Source organism: Diospyros lotus, chromosome 2 (assembly GCF_014633365.1).
Source record: "Diospyros lotus cultivar Yz01 chromosome 2, ASM1463336v1, whole genome shotgun sequence".
In the NCBI taxonomy this organism is placed as follows: Eukaryota; Viridiplantae; Streptophyta; class Magnoliopsida; order Ericales; family Ebenaceae; genus Diospyros; species Diospyros lotus.
Genome location: NC_068339.1, coordinates 11,280,651 through 11,303,844, shown reverse-complemented (window position 1 = coordinate 11,303,844; position 23,194 = coordinate 11,280,651). Strand labels below are relative to the sequence as shown.

Here is a 23,194-nt window from a genome sequence, read left to right as displayed (position 1 = left end):
TTGTGTGTTGCATATTCAGTGAGCCAGTCAGTGATATTTTAGGTGGATATTTTAATTTTATTGTTATTTTTAGTGTTCTATTTAAAAAAACTAAGATATAAATCTATAATAATAATACAAGTTAAGTTACATAACTGGTTGTGTTATTTTTACCTCTAAAAAAATAATTAAGAAATTATTTTATATTTTGAGCCGCCACTTATCTGCATCTGGATGTGCATGTTACGTTCGTAAAAGAATAAATTTGTAAATATATCTGAAGAAGAATTTACATAATTACTAACTTACAATTTTATTAGTGGGAAGTGGAAATCCGCGAAGCCAAACACAAACAGATACTTTTATGACCCCGGAGGACTCGGCTGCGCAAACCCTAACCCTGGGAAGCTCAGAGAGATGGCGAAATCAATCAGATCCAAGAGAGAGAAGAGGCTAAGAGCGTTGCGGAGAGATATTGTCCAACCCTTCTACGACAACAAGGATGCAGCAAAGATCGCCGCCCAAGAAGCCGCTCTTGCCGCCCCCAAGCTCGCCACACGTTCCGCCGATAATAGCAGCGGCACCACCGCCATGGACATGACCGCCTCCGCTGCTTCTTCCACCAGCGCCACCATGGGTACTTGCTTTGCTTATATGCTTATTTCAGTTTGATTCTTATCTATTTGTTTGAAATTAATATTTATGGGTTTCTGATTTACTGTATGTTGTGCCTTAATTTTCTCTTTTCCGATGTTTTATTCGTCTTTGTTTAGTCCTTATAAATCAAACGTGTAGGACTTGTAAAAATTAGAGCAATTCCATGCTGGAACTCTGGAAGATGAGTAAAGTAATATAATGTCCTTTATCAGTGGTTCTCCTTGACATCTCTTATTTCGGTATTGATATTCCATTAAGCAACTTGTTGTTATGGGTCTCTGTTAGTGATAGAGATTTTTACCGACTCATTCACAATGTTCTTCATGGAATGAATTTCTGAAGATGCGTTACTGATAAATTTCTTATGAGTATGTGCACCAGTATAGCATGTTGACCCATCCAAAAGTGAAAAAAAGAAAAAAAAAAGGAAAAAAAAAGAAAAACAATTATAAGATGGTACTAGTTTTCGTAATTGGGAAGAGCAATATCAGAACTTTAATGATTTATAATTTACGGTGATGATGGATAAGCTGTTTTTTTTCAAAAAGAATATTTATTTTGTCTTGCGTCATGGTGATGGCTAAATGTAAGGGTTCATATTCTGCTTCCTTTTTGTATGTCTCGAGTCATATTAGGTCATGAGGTGAATGCTTTGGATTATTTGAGGGAAATTTCACTCGACCTTAACTTTGGAGAAGGGTACAAATCTAAAGAAGGAAAAGGCTTTGTTGTGCAGAACTGAAAATATCAGCATCTTAATATAGCATGGTATTTGAACTCCTAGGATTACCTTTTTCCATAAAATGAATGCATTTTTATGGAAAATAGGTTACACCAAGAGTTTTTCGGTTGCAATAACTATTTTCATTATGTTAAATGGGAGGGTTCTCCTTGATGTTAATTTATGCTTATTGATTTGTTTTTTTTTTTTTTGTATCTCTTGGATGCGTTTTTTTATCTAATGATCCATCTTGTTGGAGTACTTGGCAGTTGATTATCTGTTACATCCTGGTTATGATATGTTTGATCTGTACTCCTATGTTTTATACAGATGTGGAGATGACGGAGGGCAATCAGAACCTTAAACCTAGAGGAGGAATTGGGAAGAAGAAGATGAAGAAAATCAAGATAGCTAGAAGAAAAAATCGTGGTAAGGGCAAGATCAGGAGAAAGCATGTTTAACTGAGTACAACACTTTGATTGATGTCAGCTTGTTTTGTGTCAACTGTTTCATGTCTTGGTTTTATTATAATGCTATATTAATGATGATTCCAGTATTAGTTTATTGGTTAAGAGGAGTATTTAGCATTTAGTATTTCAATCTTTGCATCATTGCTTTCAGCCCTGAGATTAAGATGTTGTTAGCATATTGTCATACCATGGATGTGGAATATGGCCCTTAATGATATTGAATGCAACCCAGTGGTCTTAGAGTTTCTGAAACTTGTTTTTTATTCCTCTGTGTTGATACTGGTTCGGTTTGGACAGTTAATTGTTCATCATATCATAGCCACTATTAAAAATGTCTAGGTCTAAGAAGAATTGGTGTGAATAATATAAATACAAATATAGAACCAAATAGGGAATCTAACATAAGACATCATTTGAGTAAAACAAGAATATTGATACGATGAAAACAAGTAAAAAAATAATTCTTACGTACAAGGTTGTTGGTAATATATATTAACATGACGATCCAGTGTTATTAAAGGTATGCCTAGGCACACCTTTGGCGCCTGGAATGCTTCCAGGCTGGCACAGACCAGCCAGGCCCGCCTAGGCCCAAGGCGCCTTGGGCTTAAGCCCGCCTGGCTTTTTCAATTGTTTTTAGGGTTTATATTTTACCGTTTATTACTTTATTTAATTTTTTACTATTTAGGATTTATATTTATTGCTTCAACTCTAAATTTGACAATGAGTAAAAGGGCTACTACCTTAAATGTTCTAAGGGTGTGTTTGATTGCAAGTATGGAATTTGCATGGAAAGAAAATGTTTTCTAGGCAATTCAATTGTCTAGAATTAAATTCTAGAGAAAATATCAATTGAATGTGTTTGATTGGCTTAATTTTTTACCTAGAAATTATTATAATTTTCTAATTTTTGGTGTTTGATTGTGATTATTTTTCATGAAAATAATCACATATACATGTGCAGATAATCAATAAATACACAAATTAATAATCAATTACAAAAAAAAAATTAAATATACATACATAAAATATTTAAAAAAATAAATCAAATGGAAACAGAGACCCAATTCATCCATCCTTCCTTCCTCGCTGCTATTGCTGTTGATGAAATAGAGAGATGGGGAGTTTCCAAGGATGGTTGCCCCTCTTTGCAACAAAGATGGTTCGGCAAACATATTATCTACCGATGATTTCTCTGCAACAAAGATGGTTGCCCCTCTCTCTCTCTCTATATATATATATACATTTCTATGTATATATATATACACACATAAATGAGAGTGCATCATATATATACATTTCTGTGTCCTCTTTCTGCAACAAAGATGGTTGCCCCTTCCTCTCTCTCTCTCTCTATATATATATATATTTTCTGTGTGTGTATATATATACACACAAAAATGAGAGTGCATCATATATATACATTTATGTGTCCCCTCTCTGCAACAAAGATGGTTGCCCCCCCCCCCTTCTCTCTCTCTCTCTCTATATATATATACATTTCTGTCTGTGTATATATATACACACACAAAAATGAGGATGAAGGAGGCTGCCGCTCCCACTCGATGTCGAAAATGGATTCCATCTCCTAGCTGTTGCAGGCTTTGAGGATGAAGAATGAGAGTGCGTCGAAGATGGATTCCATCTCCTAACTGTTGCAGGCTTTGAGGATGAAGAATGAGAGTGCATTTGCCTAGAAAACAATTTCTCTCTTCCTCCATGGGAATTCATTTTTCAGCAAAAGTGGCAAAAGAAGGTCACGTGACCCCAAGTGAGAAAAGATTTTCTATGAAAAATTTAGTCAATCAAACACTTTAAAAGTTAGAATTTAAGTGGAAAATGATCATTTTCCATGGAAAAGATTGCCAATCAAACAGGCTTTAATTGAATTTGAACTTGATGAAGATGGAGAAGGAGATGATATGGAAGAAGAGGATATTGGAGATGATGCTTCTAATGATAAAAATATGGAAATGTTTGATCTTGATGAAGATGATGATTTTTATATTATTTAAAATGCATAATATAAAGCAAGAATGATAAACCTAGCCTACTCCACTAGCTTAACTCTCCTCTAAGGATTTTCAAATTTACTAAAAGCTCTTATTCAACCATGTAGGCTCTCTAGCATAAACCGTTAGGAAATAAAACCTCATACTTATACCAAATTAGACTCTCTAACACGCAAGGTAAGAATTACAAGAAGGAATACAATCAAGAAGATCTGAGAGTTGACACTCTCAATTACAATATCTCTCAAACAAAATACACAGGCTAAAATAAGATAATACAATTGATATATATAGTCTTTTGAGAGAGAAAATGAAAGCTTAAGCACTAATGAAAATAATGAATACAATAGTTAGCTCTTAACACTTCATTTTCATTCATTAGCCTTCTTCAGTACTTCCTTGGGTTGTATTTATTGGTTTCTCCCAAAGTTTGAAGAAAAAGTAGCTACTATTAGCCGTTGGAGCTTGCAAAAACTAGCCGTTAAAGAAATTTGCAATAAAACGATCAACAGGCTCATAGAAAAGGTAGATAGGGACAAAAATGGTCTACTAGTTTTTATGCAGTAGTTGTTGATCAAGGTTGGCCAAGAGCTTGCATAAGATTTGTTGACAGGCTTGGAAAGCTGGTCGACGCCTCAAGGGAAAACAGTTCGACCGATTTGGGAAAAACAATCGACATTTTGGCCATTTAAAAACATGGTTTTGATGATCAAGGCTATATAGCCAACTTTGATGGATTAAATACAAAAATTTCTTTTGTTAATAAAAACTTGGTTTTCCAAATGCTATCAAGATATTGAAAACTTATTTTGGTGGTGGATAATTTAGTTGCGCCTATAGAAAATCATTTTATAAAAATGGATGCATAATATTTGATTAATCAAATGAAGTTTTTTTATCATCAAAACAGAATCAAAGAGCAAAACAACAACATGTTTGTGAATATGTTATTAGGAGTTTGTGACTTATTTTTTAACTTATTCTTTAACGAGGATATATAATTTTCTTTTTTAGTTAGCATGCTCCCACTTTCACCAAGTGTGCACCTCTCTTTACACCTTAGGCTCCAACACCCTTTTGCATTTTAATGTGCCAAATCCTTAATAACAATGTGACGATCACTAATTCAACGTAAAGATGCCATTCACTTTATAATAATGGTGCCATTCACTTATAATGGTGGCATATAAAAAAAATTAAATAACAAGTGCTAATCCAATATAATGTGATAAAACACTATTAATTTATTAGAATGACAATGTAATATCGTTTTATAATTATATCACAGAAAGTAACTATTTTAGTTTGAATTGTAATTAGACTAAATTTTGTATTTATTATTTCTTACCAAAAAACTTATTATATTTGAAAATTTTCATTGGAAAGTTTTGATAACTATATTAAATGTACAGCACGTTCTCAAGCATGTCTACATCATGAACACATATTAATAATAATAATGAACTAGAACATGTCACTCCTGGTGTCCTGTCAGTGTACCTGACGAGTACCTATATCTGACATGTGTCTAACTCAAACAACATCCAAAATGAAGCATTTGAAGCTAGCCATTTTGGCTATATAAATAGGCAAAACTCCATATATGAGTATGGCATCAGCTGTAGTGAAAGACTATTTAAAATTAAATCAAAGATAGCTTTGCATAATATATGCACCTGTGCATCACACAAATGAAGGCGTGGCAATAGGTACAAATACAAATTTAATGGATAGTCGTGTTGTTGATCACACGTAGTTTTTAACCTCGCCAATCAGTCACCTTGTTTTCCCTTTTATTTTTGCTCTGCTGAAGCAAACAATAGTAACAAAAATAGTAAATTGGCTTTGCTATCCCTATGAATCGAAATGCACTTTTCTGCTCGACTCTTTATCTACCATGTTCAGCAAACACCATAAAATCTGACAATGAATCTGGATCCCATGCTAACATAGAACCAGTGAGATTGCATTATCTTTAGCACAATTATCTTTTTAGCTAGCCGCTGTCACAGGAAGTAAATAAAGTATGTGCATAATGCATCTTCATACCTGGGCTCCGGGACATGCACTTTCTATAAATCATGGAAGATCCATTTGCTTCGAGCAATCATTACTACGAAGAGAATACAAATGAATGAGAGGGGATGTGTTTGACAAGCCCATGGAACTGGCCGCCATTTTTTTCAAGCCCACTGACAAGCTTCTCTGACATATTGTACAGGTTTAATTCTTTGAGCCTTGCCAATTCGCTAATACCTTCAGGAACATCCTGTATTTTTCTACACTGGCTTATAACAAGCTTCTCCAGGCTAGACAGAGAGCTGTTCCCACCACCACCAATTCTAGCATGTTCAAGTTTTCTATTTGTATTATCTTCAGATTTTTGAAACTTTCCTGGAAGAAAATCCAATTTGGTTCCAGTGTAGGCATCAAGCAACTGGAGTTCCAACAGATTGGGAAGGTCTTGGAGGATAGTAATAGGGTTGCTTTCTAATCTGGATCGCATTAGACGTACTCTCACCACACCAGGTCATATAGTGACGAAACCCAATCTGGTACCTTTTGCAACCGCCGGTTTAGATACAAACTTTGAAGAAGTGGAGGAGAAGATACCACAACTAGATCCCGAAACTCCCCCTTGATTGATTTTACATCCAAGGAACGAAGGTTCACCATCTTCTTAATTGAGTGGCTCAAGTGTTTTCCATCTTCTTCTGCCTGTTCAACAATTCCCAGTTTCCTTAGTTGTGTCAAGTTTCCCAGGGCTTGAATGACTCTGCCACCATTCTTACCGGCTCTTATATACGATAGTTTCTGTAAGGCTTCCAACCTCCCTATTTTTGACGATGTCTTGAATCCTCTTATCTGTTCACTTGGAAAATTCTCTGTGAGGCGGTGATCAACTAACAGATGCCTCAGTTTCTCGAGTCTGAGTATGTTATCATGCAACTGAGTGACTAGAGTTTGCTTAAGATCCAAAGTTTCTAAATTTTGAAGCCTACCTAGGGACTTTGGAAGCTTCTGGATTTTTGTATCTCTCAAGCTTAGGTACCGAAGAAGGAGACGTTCACACATGACTTGAGGAAACATGTCTAGTGGAGCAACTTCCAAGTCCAAAACCTTCAGAATGCAAAAGCTTTTGCGGATATTCTGGGTAGCAAAGAGAGCTTCCATGCCAAACATGAAAAGGCTACGAGCACAGGGGAAGACATTTTGCGACAATCAATTGAACTTCCTCTGGACAGAGAGCCATCATTTCTGTTTCAGTAGAGACCCTGCAGAAATTCTCTTCCTGGGACTTTGAGAGAATGATCTTGTGCCAGAGATGGTGAACGCAACAGGTTTTTGGTAGTCCATCAAAATCCACCCCACTTACATTTTCCAGGTTTCTGCCAATTAGCTCACTTAAGTAGTCCTCTCCAACCTCCTCAAGTGTTTTCCCATTCGCTTCTTTCACTAGTCCTTAGCCGAACGAGCCTTCTGGGAAAATGCTGAAGTATAGCAAGAAATACCTCAGATAATAAGGCGAGTCGTCGTAACAGATGGACAACACTTTTCTAGTACTCGAAAGACAGCCATTCATATGTAGCTTAGCCCCAAGGCTGTCGTGTAGCTTCTTCCATGCATCTGTTGTCCTCTCTGCATGGGACAGTAGAGTGCCTAGGGCGGCAATTGCCAAAGGCAACCCTTCGCATCTTTCTAAGATCATGTCTGACCAGGCTAGCAACCCTGCAGGACAATCACCAGATGACGGGAAAATTTTCTTGTAAAAAAGCTCGTGAGCCTTATCTAATGGCAGCGGCTGGAGGTTATGAACCTGGGCAGAGATGTGGCTGCATATCCAAGCGATATCACCTTTCCTGGTTGTGATATAATGATTCGCCCTTGGTTTTGAGTAGGCAAGGCGTGCTTTATGGATTCCCAGACATCTTTCTTCCATAAATTTAGAAACCTTTTGTGTTGGAGATAGGCCCGAAGTTTATCCTTCAGCTGGAGCTGGTTGATGGTGTGGAACGAGCTTGGAACCTGTTTGCCAGTAGATTCGAACACGTGCTTTAGCATGGTCCATAGAAGCTCCTCGTTCTTGTCGGACTTGGAGATGGTTATCCATGCGAAGCAATCAAAGTTGTTCTTAATCTTGTTGACAACTTTCCTGACAAGGGTTGTCCTTCCCAATCCACCCATCCCTGGTACGAATATCACATCTAGTTTGGCTTCCCCAGCTACTGCCCATTCTCACAACTTGTGCCGTGGTTCTTCAATTTCGGCAACTCCAGATCCGTCAAGATACACAGTGACAACTCGGGGGTAGAGGTAGGAGTGATTTTGGCGGCTTTAAGAAGATGAGGGTAGAGTGTCGCTGATCACAGGATATTTGTCCATTCATGCACGTTGAGGATGTACAATATTATGTAGAATTTGATGGACCAAATGAAATGGAATCAAACCTTTCCCTAGTTTGCTTGACGCTATCGAGTTTGGCATTGATTTCACATACCAAGATGGCGATGGAGCGGCCTTGTTTCCACCTAGTAAGTCCCTGAAGAAGCTCTAGGAACTAGTTGGACACGCCTGCGCCATGAAAACCGTACATGTCGATTGTCGAGAACGTCCTCTATGTCGTTGGCCAACCCCCGATTGAGCTTGCTGAATCCAGACTCAGACTTGCTACTTGTCCTCTCCCCCTTGTTGCGGTCCTTCAACAATACCTCGATCATTTCAAACTCGCCCTTTGGGCCATCAATCCTGTCGTGAATGCCGCTCAGGAGACCCCACTCTTCGCTTAGGAGGAAGTCGAACTTGTCAAGCAGAAAGCTCACAACACTATCTTCTCTCTCTCTCTCTGCTGAATTTCCAAATGAGTTATGCTATTTGTACAGAAACACCTTTACCGATTGATTTACAGGTGTGATATATCGTGAGAAATTAGTGATATTTGAGATGTAAATTGAAGCCATTTATCATGATAAATTGGATTTGAAAAGCGGGAGACAGAGAGACGAGACAGAACTTACTCAGCTCGTCATCCTCTTCGTCGTTCTCCGATGAATCCAAGAAGCAAGATTGGTCTTCATCGTCCTCCTTGTCGAGTTGCTGGGTCCATTGAGGTCCTGAAGAAGGTAAGAACTTATCTTTGCAGAATCGAAGAACTAAAAGCTTGATTCTGGTGATTACGCCGCTAAAAGTAGCGACCAAGGCTAGAATCAAAGCACCCCATTTCCAGAAACTGTACACTTGAGGGACTTTTCCGATGCCGGAAAGGGAGATGAATGGCGGGTGGGTCATTACCAGAGCAAGATCGAGATTTGGATGGAGCTCCAGAAGAAGCAACGGATCTATGAGCTGGGTTCGCTGTCGCCGACGACATGGAGGTAGTGGACCACCGGTGGAACTAGCACGGGCTCGGCGACGACAACCAGAGCTGGAGTTGCCGGTCACTCCACCCAGGTCCTTTGAGCTTGCTCCATTGGAGCAGGAAGGGCAAGCCCTGGGCTCGACTCGACATGATGAACCCGTGCCCCTTGGATTAGCTTTGGTAGTAGTACGATCGGCAGCATCACAGATTGAAGCAGCCGTTATTGACTTCTTCGCATTCAAATTTGATTTGATTTGATTCTTCTTTCCATTTTCTTTTAGATACTCATTTCATTACTGTGTACAAATTCAATCTGTTCTTTTTTCCTTTGATTCTTGTTTTTTTATTTACAAAATTTGTGGGTTTTGGGTCCATTTGAGAGGTGTTCCTGATTTGGAACAAATTTTGGGTGAAGAAGAGCATGTTGGTGTTATGTAAATCTACCAATTTCAATCCATTTTTACTGATAAATGAATTGAATGATATCCCATTATGCTTTTCTTTGCAACTGTAGCCATCTCATGGCTGATTCTCAACTCCTTAAGATTCAATCTTTTGGCACTTTGTGTAACTCAATCTTTGATTTGATGACTCCATTGACAACGAGAGAGAAACAGAGGGAGGGAGAGAGAGAAGAGAGTCTTTTGAGTCTTCGGGTTTGGGTCATTTGGTCATTTATTAGGGGCAAATTAGTCATTTCATTATCCCTGTAAAACATTCTGTAAATCTCTTTCTGTACAAATAACATAGCTCTTTGCAAATGGTCCTTCCATGACCAGGGGGTCTGGGTCTGATTGTGATTCCTCCGGACGACAGTGGTCGTCTGAGTAAATGGCGGGCATATCTCTGAATATTGTCAATTCTTCCTGTTCCTTTATAAGTAAAACTGTAAAAGCATTATTCTTTTTTTTTTTTTTTTCTTTTTTTGGCTAAATGTTAACCAAATTCATGAAAGAGCCGGAGAATATCATCTTGGGGTTTCCGGTATATATCACTTCCCCGAACAATTGCTAATGGGGAAGAATACTTGAGACTACTTATTTATAATTTATACGCAGAATATGCAACTCCAGTTGTAAAGGCCAGGCATTATGTGAAACTAGAAATTGCCAAAGCTACTTGATTTCCCTATATTAGAAAGGCCCCACGCGCAAACAAGGGAATTCTTTCAGGTTCAAAGCCAACCCACTAGAATACCTCAAATGAGAAGAACATTCAGAATGGATGAGCATGCCTTCTCCAGAAGGGATTTTTGTTTTTTTTACCGATTCAGACCCTTTGCCGAGAGCTCTTCTTTCGTTTCTGTTTTCGATTTTCCCAGCGGACCCCAACGTCCATGTTCCTAGAAAGACAAGATACGATTGCATTGTTATTTTATGGTCACGCGAAGGGTTTGGGCTTTATATGCAGAGGGACGCATGGATGATGCATCATGCATGGCGAGACTATTGACTGATCTCCTATGAGTGTGGATTGGTTTTGGTTTTGAAAAGGGATTTTGATGCATTTCAATATGAAAAATGTTATTGGTACACCTATTTTTTACATCTTGAGCTACATAAGGGAGTATTATGACAAAAAAATCATTCATGAAACGCGTGAGGTGCATATAAAACGCAGGATATTTTGGTCATTATACCCTCTTATGTAGTCAAGATGTACAAAATGGGTGTACACCTAATATGATTCTTTTAATATTTTGCTTGTGTGCGCATGTCATGTGACTTGACTCTTGTAGCTCATCTTTCCATATATAATTTGTATATCATAAATGATATTAAGGCCAAGGGCTAGTTCGAGAGAGCCTGTTTTGTGTAAATTAGTTGGAGAAGTGGCGGATCTAGTAGTGATCTGTCCTGGGTTGAAGCCCAAGACAGCTCACAAAAAAATTAAAATTTATAGTGTAAATATTTTAATTTTTTAGTAATAGCCCACTATTAATTTTGCCCGCCCAACTCCAATTTTGCCCAGCCCAGCCCAATCTATGTGCCTGGATCCACCCCTCTTGGAGGGACCTTGAGGCTCATCCTTGAGTGAGTGGGTGTGGTTGTACTTGTACACTACAAGTTACTTAAAAACATTCTAGATTATTTTGTTTGTTTGGGGTAATATAACTATATAAGGGTGTAAATGAATTGGGTACCTTCGCGAACAGTTCTTCATTTATTTATTAAATAAACAAATAAGTTTTGAGGAAATTTATTTAATTCGTTTAGTAAAGACTTGTTGTACCAGTTTGTATTTATAAGCAGACTTGCTCTAAATTTATTTACAATTAGTTCAAAGATTGTTTATTGTTTATTTAAAGTATTGTGTACTTAATATATAATTTTATTTTTTTCCTTTCACGAACAATTTTTTTTTTAATAAAGATATTTGTCTTTTAAATACATTAATTCCAAAATAAGACTCGTTTAAGTTAAACAAACCAAACACAAGTATGAAAATATATAAATTAATGGAGCAACGTTATTTACAAAATTCACCTCAAACAAACAAGCCAAACTTGAAAACACATAAGTAAATGAGATGAGCCGGGGGTGGGGCATGGATTGACTTGTTTATACACTAGTAGAGTTGGCGATGGTTCGATTTGATTTTGGTTTTTGTTAAAATCATAAATAAACTAAAATTAAAATATTAAAATAAAAATCAAACCATTAATCCATTGGTTTTAAAAATTAAAAATCATAACCAAACCATTCGGTTTCAGTTTTAACTATGATTTTTTTAGTTTGATCCATACCAACAAATAAAAACAAACTCTTACAAATAGTATTCATAAAAATTTGTTGACCTGCATACACTACATTATGTCTTTCACAATTGTGGCAATTAACAATAATATTATGCAAACATATATCTAACTATTAGATGAAAATCCTAATATTAACCCTATGTTTTTTACTACAAATTGACGGTGCCTTCTAAATTGTAATAATTTAATTTATTTATACATTTAAGTGACAAATACAAACACACCCACAATATATATATATTAATATTTGATCAAAAAAATCGATCCAAGCGCGGAGGGAGGAAACAAAAAGTTCGACCTTCCAATTCATTGCAGTAAAGGGAAAAAGAACCAAAACAGAGAAATAAAGAAAAAAATAGCAAATACAAACACATTTTTAAACATTACAGATTTATATAAAAATATAGAATGGAAGTTAGATTTAGATTAGGCATTTGCACATCAATCTTACCAAAATAATAAATAAAGTTAGAAATCCTAATTTGTGAGTTACCGAGAGAGAGAGAGATGGAGATCTTGCTGTCGGCGTACAAAGATAAATTACATAAGACAATTCAAGTGTGATGCCAAAAAACGAAGGTCTACGACTCCCGACTCGCCTGGTCGACACTTCTTGTGTTTCGATTATTGCTCTCAAAATTATATTTGTATTATAGAGAGGGCGAGGGAGGGCGAGATAGGTAGTGAGCAAGAGCGAGGATGAGCAACAGAACAGATCGAGAGAGAAAGAAGAGGGAGAAGGGTTTGCTGCTGTTTGCAGGATGGGGCAGAGCGAGACCAAGAGAGAGGCAAAGAACGAGGGCGAGTGCGAGAAAGAGGGGTCGAGCCCTAGCGAGAGCAAGAGAGAGCCAGCGAGAGGGAGAGTAAGAGTAAGACTGCAAGAAAGAGGCAGAGAGCGAGGGCGAGCGCAAGCGGACGAGCAAGAGAGAGGAGGCAAAGAGCAAGAGGCAGCGAGGGTGAGAAAGAGCGAGAGGAAGAGAAGAGAAGGATTTGCAAGTGGGCTGGGGTGGGTTTGGGGCTGGGTTTCGCAGCTGCCCCTCTAATATATAATATATATTATATATATTTATTTATTCGGTTCGGTTTAGTTTGGTTCGGTTCGGTTACCCTGCATAACGGTTTGATTTCGATTCAGGTTTTGGTTTGATTTTAGTGAAAACCATAATCAAATCATACCCATTGAAACAGTATTCGATTTTTTCCAAACCAAACTATTACCCAATCAAACGATTTTTAACCACGTTAACCGATTCGATTTCAGTTAAGTTTCTCACGATTTCGATTGTAATTGTCATTACTATACACTAGTTGATAATGTGGATATTAGATTATTAAACATTTTAATTGAAATGGGGTTGTATTTTCTTTTGGTTATGATGTGGATTTGCTTTTAAGGCGAATGCAACGTATCCAGACCTTTTGTGCAGGCCAAAGTTGTGTTGGAGGGATTGGGTTTCTTAGGAGATAATAAGGACGTAGTAAATATATAGATTACAGAAAACATTCAGTGCTACTTTTGCAATGCGGTTTGATCGCTTGTAAGCGCTTCAATTAGCTTATACGCTATGAAGCTCATTATGCTACTTGTTTGGATGTTGCAATAGCTTAAAAGCGAAACAGCTGAAACGCTAAATCAACGGCGTTTTGGAGAAGCCATCAGCCACCCACTTTTACAAAGAAGCTCTGTGGAGCGTTTTGAGTTGATCAAGAATATTATCATTTCACCTCCAACAATATAAAAAATTACAACCCCGTATCCCTGTACCTTCCTGACTCCCTTTCACTACTTTCACCTTCTCCTTCATTATTGTCGAATCTCTCCATAAACGGTCGTCGTCGCCGCCCAGTGCCACCCTGCTAGCAGATCGCTGCCATCACCAACTCCACAAGCTTCCATCGTCGCCCATCACTGCCTTCATCGCAAGCCGTCTCGCTGCCCAGCACTGCCATCGCCGCAAGCAGCCTTGCTACCAAATCGCCGTAAGCCTCCATCGCCGCCTTGCTAGCAGATCGTCACCATCGCCAGTGCCCATCGCGTCATCGGCCGTCCATTGTCCTCGTCTCCTCTGCACTGCTGCCATGGTCGAACTATATATATATATATATACATAACAGTTATATATATAATAGTAATATAAACATATATATATATAACAATAATACATAATAATATATATTATTATTATATAATATATATAATACATATAATTTATAATCTTAATATATTTTTAATAATTATGTATAATTTCTTAACATTTAATGATAAAAATATATATTTTTATAATTTTTCATAATTTTTAACATGTAATTGTAAGTATTTTAGTAATTAGAGATTAATTTTTTTTAAAATATATTTTTTAAATTTTATTTACATTAATCAGTGTCATGTCTATTTTAGTCTTTTTGTCAAGTTCTAATAACTTATCAACTTTACAAACCAAACACATAATTTTACACTAATAGCTTAAAAGTATATTTATCTAAATAAGTTATCAATTTAAATGCTACACAATTTAAACACTATAACCAACTTCAACACTATCTAACTTAAAAGTTAAAAAAAAAATGCTTAACCAAACTAAGCCTCAAACAGTGAATGGGAGTGGAGAGAACAATCGACTCGATGGATTGACAATCTCGGTGGATTGTCGAGGCATTAGTCAGTTGGAGGGGGGCCTAGGCAGGAAGGTACTTGACATTCAAGTAATTAAATAAGTGTACAAAGGATTACATGATATACAAATCTATAATGACTTTCTTTTTGTGATTAGAGTTTATTATTTTTAAAAATATAAAAATTCATATTAATTCACAATTTTTTTAATTGTGCTCAGTCTACCTAAATTTTAATTTATCATCTTATTTTCCCAATACTTTTATTTTGTGGCCAATTAAATCCAAAATAACATCTCCTTTAGCCACGTGTGACATTCACTCAGTTCAAAGAAAAAAAAAATTATTGTATTAAAATATTTTTTAATTTTTTTATAATTTATTGTGTTTAAATACTGTTTTTATAATTTTTTTAAAAATAATTTTTATAGTTGAAATTTGATCTATTGCTACAAAATTGTCGCGTTACATGAAATGAAAAATTGAGAAAAAGAAGCACATTCTTGATATTGCCTAGCATTTGACTATGGGCTTATCATCAAATTGAGATTTTAGGAATTTGAACTCGCTTTGATTGAATTTTATGAAGATTACTTTTTTTTTTTCTTTTTTATAAAAAAATATTTTAATATAATATATTTTTTTAATTGAGTAAATGTCACACACAAAGCTATTTTGATATCATGGGGGTAATTTAAACTTTAATCCTTGATAAAAAAAGAGAACTCAAATAAATATTTTGTAATATCTCAAGAGTTTAGAGAATGGTAGTATATATCGAGAATAAATAAAGAAGAAAATAATACCAGATGCATACCTTTTAGGCTGAATGTAGGCAAAGAACTCTCGGGTTAAACGTGCTTGAGCTAGGGAAGCTCAAGGATGGGTGACCTCCTGAGAAGTTCGCGTAGGCTCATCAAGGTAAGTTTTTTTGGTTCTTCTTATCGCTTGATATGGTATGTTATAGGTGGTTTCAGAGCTGGCCCTTGAGCCTCTGAGCACGATGGTGGGGCAAACCTCAGCGAGGACACTGAGTCCCTAAAGGGGGTGATGCAGGCACCTTAGGCAAATTCCACATCGGCCATGCAAATGGGGGGAGATTTGAGACTGATTGTATGGTTGCATCACGACACGAGAACGTCATGTACTCAAGGGGGAGAATGTAATACCCTAAAAATCTAAAGAATGGTAGTACATATTGAGAATAAGTAACGAAGGAAACAACACTAGGTAGATACCCTTTAGGTTGAATGTAGATAAAGAACTCCCGAGTTAAGCGTGTTTGAGCTGGGGAAGCTTAATGATGGGTAACCCCCTAGAAAGTTTGCATAAGACCATCAAGGTAAGTTGTTCAAATCCTTCGTATCACTTGATGTGAGATGCTACATATTTAGGTATGATTTGAATGATATGTGAATTAATAAGAGAATAGAATTATCAATTCAAATTTGGTTAAGGATGAATTCAACATAAATTTTTCTTTTTTTTTTTCTTTTATCTAATGTCCATAACATAATATTTATGAATCAACTATGTCTCTTCAAATTCAAATGCACACAAGTTTTAATTGTCACAAAAAAAAAAAAAAGAAGTAAAGCAATCTTATTTTTAACTATTATTGTTTTTTTTACAAGATGGACCATACCGATTCCGTTGGGCTCAAGCAATAGGCCTATAGCTCAAGTACTAAACTCTGTCCCTAAGCCCCGATCTCGACCCAACACCAATTCTACAACACTTGCATCTCGATAGCACCTTTTGAGATCCTCGCGATTGTAACATGCTTCATTGACTTTGAATATCTTAACCCCCAATCCCTATTAGTACTGAAAAATTTTAGCTCTTTATCCTTCCACAACAGTTGGCAACACGCAAGGAACTCTCCCTTTCTCTCTTATATAAGTTAGTCAATCACCGATAAATATATGTTTTTTTAGTTTTATAAAAATTTTTCTATCTTAATCTCTTACTTATTTAAGTATCAGAATACTTGCAAGTACTATTTCCCGTCGTACGAATCACTATTGCCTAAAGCTCCCCGTTTGATTATTTCTTTGGGCTGAAAGGAATATAAATAACTATGAAATTTTATTTATTTATTTTATTGACTCTACTTTCAATTGTTAAATTATCTTATTTTTAAATAATTTTTTAGATTTATTTTCTTTTATTTTTTACTTCCTAAACCCATGTAGAATGTAGGTAAGCTGTAAAGACAATTATTCAAGGGTTTTGGAGTGAGCGAGAGTGAGAGCCAACAGCCAAAGGTTTGATTTTGAAAATCCTAGAACCCTGGACTCGGCTGCTCAACCGAAACCCTAACGCCCAAAAGCACTAGCAGGTATGGCCAAATCGATCAGGTCGAAGAGAGAGAAGAGGCTAAGAGCTTTACGGAGAGGCATTGTCCAACCCTTCTACGACAACAAGGATGCTGCAAAGCACGCCGCCCAAGAAGCCGCTCTTGCCGCCCCCAAACTCCCCACACGTTCCGCCGATAATGGCAGCGGCACCACCGCCATGGACATGACCGCCTCCGCCACCAGTGCCAGCATGGGTACTTGCTTTGCTTATATGCTTATTTCAGTTTTACTCGTCTATTTGTTTGAAATTAAGACTTATGGGTTTCTGATTTGCATATGTTGTGCCCTAATTTGCTCTTTTCCGATGTTTTATTCGCCTTTGTTTGGTCCTTAAAATTCAAACGTGTAGGACTCGTGACAATTCGAGCAATTCCACGCTGGAACTCTGAAAGATGAGAAAAAAGTAATCCGATGGGCTGTTTGTTGCAGCTTAAAAGCTGTAACTTTTAGCTTCTAACTTCAAAAAAGTTGGGATGTAGTGTTTGTTTTAGTTTATAGAATTCTAACTTATAGCTTCTGCTAATTTTTAGAAAGGGTAAAAGTTGGCTTTTTCAAAGCTATGGTATCCCAGCTTGTACAACTTCTGCTTAAATGATTACATTGTTATGACAATTTTACCCTTATTTTTAATAAAGAATTACCCTATTATTTACGCAATCATTGATTTTTCTTCTTCACCGTCATCTCCATTTTCAGATCTTTTCCTCTCTCTCGCCATCTTCCTCTCTCTCTATATTTTAATTATTTTTTTTATAACACTTGAAATTTATACATATACATTAATTAATTTTTAAATTATCATTCTATAACTACTAAGGGTATTATGGACAATTATACAAAAATAAGTTATTTTACAGCTTATGGTATCAAACACCACAATTACTTAACTACAACTTCTAAAAAGCTGCAGCAAACAGGTTCACAACTTATTCTAAGTTTTAGAAGCTATAATCTAAGAAGTTAGAAGCTATAATTTCTTTAATTAAGCTGCAACAAACGGGGCCAAATGTCCTTTATCAGCGGTTCTCCTTGATACCTCTGAATTCCATATCGATATTCCGTTTAAGCAACACCTTTGGGTCTCTGCCGGTGGTTGAGATCTATGTTCAAATTATTTACAAAGTTTCTTCATGAAATTAATTTCTGAAGATGCATAAATCTTGATCCAAAAGGCCATTTGTAAGGTTCTTATTAGTACGTGCACCAGTATAGCCTATTGACCTATCCAAAAGAAAGAAAGGAAGATGCTATTAGTTGTTGCGATTAGGAAGAGAATATCTGAGAACTTTAATGATATATAATTTGGGTGACGATGGATAAGCTGTTATCTTTCAGAAAGAATAATTATTTTGTCTTGCACCATGGTAGTGGGTAAATGTAATAATTCATATATTTTCTGCCTCCTCCTTTTTGTATGTCTCGAGTCACATTAGGTCATTGGATGAATGTTTTGGATTATTTGAGGAGAGATATCAATCCATCTTGAAGGGAAAGACTTGTTGCGCAGAAGTGAAACTATTTTCATCTTAATCATAGCATGATATTTGAACTCCTAGGGTCAACTTTTCCATAAAATGAATGCATTTATATGGAAAATAGATTATATCAATGGTATGCGTGCTTTTCTTGTTTGCAATGCCAAGAACTATTTTGATTATGTTAAATGGGAAGTCCTCCTTGATGTTTATTTATGGGTGTCTATTTGATTCTTTGTGTATATCTCAGTAAATTCTTTATCAAATGAGCAATCTTGCTGAAGTGGTTGGCAGTTGATTATCTGTCACATCCTGGTTATGATATGTTTGATCTTTACTCCTATAATTTACACAGATGTGGAGATGGCTGAGGGCAATCAGAACCTTAAACCTAGAGGTGGAATTGGAAAGAAGAAGATGAAGAAAATCAAGATAGCTAAAAGAAAAAATCGTGGTAAGGGCAAGATCAGGAAAAAGCACATTTAACTGCTTAGTCTCATGTGTTTGTTTAGTTACAATGCTACAGTGACGATGATTGCAGCATTAGTTTATTGGTTAAGAGGTTGAGTGTCTAGTATTTTAATCTTGGCATCTTTTCTTTCAGTCCTAAGACTAAGATTTTATTAGCTTATTATCAGACTATGGATGTGGAATATACTATAGCTTTGAATGACACTGAATGCAACTCTGTGGTTTCCGCACTCATTTCAGATCATAGAGGTCATTCCTCTTTGTGTTGATATTGTTTAGGTTTTGACAGTTGAATTGTTTGTCGCAACATTAAAAATGTCTAGGTCTAAGAAGAATCGATGTGAATATAAATACAAATACAGGAAAAAAATAGGGAGTCAAACATAAGATATGATGATTTGAGTAAAATAAGACTATGAATATGATGGAGATGAGGAAAAAGAATAACACTTGTAATTTTTGTTGGTCATGTTTATTAACACGATCATAATTCAATATAAAGATGCCATTCACTTAATAATAATGACAATATAAAAAAATAAATACTAATTCAATATAATTTGATAATGTCACTATTAAATTGATTAGAATTTATAAATATGATTTGACATCCCAAAAAAATGTAATTCTTTTAGTTGGAGTTGTTATTACTTGTTAGAGTAAATTTTATATTTTCTTTATTTCCTACCAAATACTTATTATATTTGTACATTTTCCCCTAAGTTCTGATAACTCTATTAAAAATGGTGGCATGTTCTCAAGCATGTCCACTTCAGGGGACACATATATTGTATTCAACCAATAATAATAACAATAATGAAGTAGAACACTCCATTTGGTGTGTCTTCAGACTGTCCCTGACTGGTATCTATATCTGGGACGTGTTGAACAACTTTCAAATTAAGTGTCTGAGGTTAGCCATTCTGGCTATACGAAGTAGGCACAACACTGTTTATGAATATGGCATCAGGTGTAGTGAAAGATTATTAAAATCAAAGACAGCTTTGCTTAATATATGCACAACAAAAATGAAGGTATCGTGGCAATAGGTGTAAGTACAAAATTACAAACACAATAGCTAGTCTTGTAACCTTGCCCATAAACTCCTTGTTTTTAGTTTTATTTTTGCTCTGCTAAAGCAAATAATGGTAACAAAAATAACAATTTGCTTTGCTATCCCTATGAATCACAATGCACTTTTCTACTTGACTTTATATCTACCATGTCCCCCAAACATCATGAAATCCCACAACGGATCTGGATCCCATGCTAACATAGATAGAACCAGTAGATTCTATCATGAAAAATGTATTTGCTTCCGGCAACCATTACTCTGAAGAGAATAAGAACAAATTAGTGGGATGTGTTTGACAAGCCCATGAACTGGCCACCATTTCTTTCAAGCCCACTGACAAGCTCCTCTGACATGTCATTCAAGTTTAATTCTTTGAGGCTTGCCAATTCACTAATACCTTCAGGAACATGCTTTATTTTTCTACACTGGCTTATAACAAGCTTCTCCAGGCTAGACAGAGAGTTGTTTCCCACCACCACCAATTCTAACTTGTTCAAGTTTTCTAGTTGTAATATCTTCAGATTTTGAAACTTTTCTGGAAGAAAATCCAATTTGGTTCCATTGTAGGCATCAAGCAACTGGAGTTCCATCAGATTGGGAAGGTCTTGTAGGATAGTAATAGGGTTGCTTTCTAATCTGGATCGCATTAGACGTACTCTCACCAGGTCATGTAATGACGAAACCCAATCTGGTACCTTCTGCAAGTGCCCGTTTAGATACAAGCGTTGAAGAAATGGAGGAGGAGAAGATACCACACTTAGATCCAGAAACTCCCCCTCGATTGATTTTACATCCAAGGAACGAAGGTTCACCATCTTCTCAATTGAGTGGATCAAGTGTTCTCCATCTTCTTCTGCTAGTTCAACAATTCCCAGTTTCCTTAGTTGTGTCAAGTTTCCCAGGGCTTGAATGACGCTGCCACCATTCTTACCAGCTCTTATATACAATAGTTTCTGTAAGGCCTCTAACCTCCCTATATTTGAAGATGTCTTGAATCCTCTTATCGGTTCAGCACTTGGAAAATTCTCTGTGAGGCGGTGATCAACTAACAGATGCCTCAGTTTCTCAAGTCTGAGTATGTTATCATGCAACTGAGTGACTAGAGTTTGCTTAAGATCCAAAGTTTCTAAATTTTGAAGCCTACCTAGGGACTTTGGAAGCTTCTGGATTTTTGTATCTCTCAAGCTTAGGTACTTCAGGAGGAGAAGTTCGCATATGACTTGAGGAAACATGTCTAGTGGAGCACCTTCCAAGTCCAAAACCTTCAGAATGCAAAAGCTTTTGAGGATATTCTGGGTAGCAAAGTGAGCTTCCATGCCAAACATGAAAAGGCTACGAGCACAGGGGAAGACCTTTTGCGACAAGCAATTGAACTTCCTCTGGATAGAGAGCCTTCTGATTTTTGCATCACGGATCATTTCTGTGTCAGTAGAGACCCTGCAGAAATTCTCTTCCTGGGACTTTGAGAGAATGATCTTGTGCCAGAGATGGTGAACGCAACAGGTTTTTGGTCGTCCATCAAAATCCACCTCATTTACATGAACCAAGTTTCTGTCAATTAGCTCACTTAAGTAGTCCTCTCCAACCTCCTCAAGTGTTTTCCCAGTCACTTCTTTCACTAGTCCTTCTGAGACCCATAGCCGAATGAGCCTCCTGCGCTTAACCAAATAATCTTCTGGGAAAACGCTGAAGTATAGAAAGCAATACTTCAGATAATAAGGCAAGTCATCGTAACAGATAGACAGCACACTTCTAGTACTCGAAAGACGGCCATTCATGTGTAGCTCAGCCCCAAGGCTGTCGTGTAGCTTCTTCCATGCATCTGTTGTCCTCTCTGCATGGGACAGTAGAGTACCTAGGGTGGCAATTGCCAAAGGCAACCCTTTGCATCTTTCTAAGATCATGTCTGACCAGGCTAGCAACCCAGCAGGACAATCACCAGATGACGGGAAAATTTTCTTGTAAAAAAGCTGGCGAGCCTTATCTAATGGCAGCGGCTGGAGGTTGTGAACCTGGGCAGAGCTGTGGCTGCATATCCGAGCGATATCACCCCTTCTGGTTGTGATAATGATTCGCCCATGGTTTTGAGTAGGCAAGGCGTGCTTTATGGATTCCCAGACATCTTTCTTCCATAGATCATCAAGAACTATTAGAAACCTTTTGTGCCGGAGATAGGCCCGGAGTTTATCCATCAGCTGGAGCTGGTTGATGGTGTGGAACGAGCTTGGAACCTGTTTGCCAGTAGATTCAAACACGCGCTTCAGCATGGTCCATAGAAGCTCCTCGTTCTTGTCGGACTTGGAGATGGTTATCCATGCGAAGCAATCAAAGTTTTTCTTAATCTTATCGGCAACTTTCCTGACAAGGGTTGTCTTGCCCAATCCACCCATCCCTACAACGAATATCACATCTAGTTTGGCTTCCCCAGATACCGCCCATTCTGACAACTTGTGCCGTGGTTCTTCAATTCCAACAACTTCAGATTCGTCAAGATACAGAGCGGCAACTCTGGGGTGGAGGTAGGAGTGATTTTGGTGGCCAGGAATGGGGGACGAGACTGGAGTGTTACTCATCCCATCATACCTGCACATGCATGGAGGATATTAAGTACATGGATTATGCTATTCTGGAAGACCATGGTATGAGAGTTTTTATAATTGTCACAACCCTAGGGTTTGGCTAGGGTTTAAAAAGGAATTTGGTAAGAATGCGGGAAAGAAAGAGCAGAAAGGAAGAGGGAGACAGAACAGAAACAGAGAGAATTTTGGGAGAAGATAGGAAAACCAAGGGAGAGTTAGGAGAATTAAGAGAGATGCAGAATTCCAATTCATTCATAAGCCCCATTCTCTAGTTATACAGTTTATTTATAGGTTGTTACATTTCCAATTCATTCATAAGCCCATTCTCTACTTCTATAGCCTATTTATAGACTGTTACATCCCTTCAATTAGTAATTATTGTTTTTTTCTTAATTCTCCTAACTCTCCCTTAGTTTTCCTCTTTTCTTCCTCAATTCTCTTAGTTTCTGTTCTGTCTCTCTCTCCTTCTGCTCTTTTTTTCCCACATTCTTACCAAATTTCTTTCTAAACCCTAGCCAAAGCATGGGGTTACAAATTGTACATCCGTTTTATATAGTTGTTTGCTTTTTGAGCAAGTGGATAAAAAATATTATAATTTTCTTGTGTTTTTGTGTGAAACTCGGGCTATTTATTGGTGATCATGAGCCCCATGCTTGGAATCTTAGATA

At 37.0% G+C, this 23,194-nt stretch overlaps 5 protein-coding genes across 7 annotated transcripts in view; 2 read left to right on the top strand and 3 right to left on the bottom strand.

Moving 5' to 3' along the window:
- Window positions 1–303: 303 nt before the first annotated feature.
- LOC127795398 (uncharacterized) lies at window positions 304–1,929 on the top strand. Its single transcript, XM_052327053.1, has 2 exons — window positions 304–616; window positions 1,688–1,929. The coding sequence occupies exons 1-2, from the start codon at window positions 397–399 to the stop codon at window positions 1,816–1,818; spliced, it is 351 nt and encodes a 116-aa protein (XP_052183013.1). The 5' UTR covers window positions 304–396; the 3' UTR covers window positions 1,819–1,929.
- A 3,328-nt stretch (window positions 1,930–5,257) lies between these two features.
- LOC127795397 (uncharacterized) lies at window positions 5,258–9,527 on the bottom strand. 2 transcript variants are annotated; one of them, XM_052327051.1, is made up of 2 exons: window positions 8,855–9,527; window positions 5,258–8,685 (listed from the first exon to the last, which is right to left on the bottom strand). In XM_052327051.1, exons 1-2 carry the CDS (start codon window positions 9,123–9,125, stop codon window positions 8,369–8,371), a joined length of 588 nt encoding a protein of 195 aa, XP_052183011.1. In that variant the 5' UTR covers window positions 9,126–9,527; the 3' UTR covers window positions 5,258–8,368. The 2 variants fall into 2 exon arrangements, with proteins under 2 accessions (XP_052183011.1, XP_052183012.1); XM_052327052.1 differs by having other exon boundaries at window positions 5,258–8,682.
- Window positions 5,953–8,024, bottom strand: LOC127794630 (disease resistance protein RPM1-like). The gene is made up of 4 exons (XM_052325880.1): window positions 7,792–8,024; window positions 7,352–7,672; window positions 6,399–7,029; window positions 5,953–6,276 (listed from the first exon to the last, which is right to left on the bottom strand). The coding sequence occupies exons 1-4, from the start codon at window positions 8,022–8,024 to the stop codon at window positions 5,953–5,955; spliced, it is 1,509 nt and encodes a 502-aa protein (XP_052181840.1).
- Window positions 9,528–16,781: 7,254 nt separating the features above from the next.
- LOC127794917 (uncharacterized) lies at window positions 16,782–19,102 on the top strand. The gene is made up of 2 exons (XM_052326220.1): window positions 16,782–17,120; window positions 18,757–19,102. The coding sequence occupies exons 1-2, from the start codon at window positions 16,910–16,912 to the stop codon at window positions 18,885–18,887; spliced, it is 342 nt and encodes a 113-aa protein (XP_052182180.1). The 5' UTR covers window positions 16,782–16,909; the 3' UTR covers window positions 18,888–19,102.
- Window positions 19,103–19,935: 833 nt separating this feature from the next.
- Window positions 19,936–23,194, bottom strand: part of LOC127794915 (disease resistance protein RPM1-like) — a 55,616-nt gene continuing 52,357 nt past the window's right edge. Inside the window, exon 3 of one of the 2 annotated variants that reach the window (XM_052326217.1) lies at window positions 19,936–21,299. In XM_052326217.1, coding sequence (XP_052182177.1) covers window positions 20,226–21,299 — 1,074 coding nt within the window. In that variant the 3' untranslated portion in view covers window positions 19,936–20,225. Of the gene's footprint in view, window positions 22,531–23,194 lie in introns of both variants that reach the window. The other variant, XM_052326218.1, reaches the window with a different exon arrangement.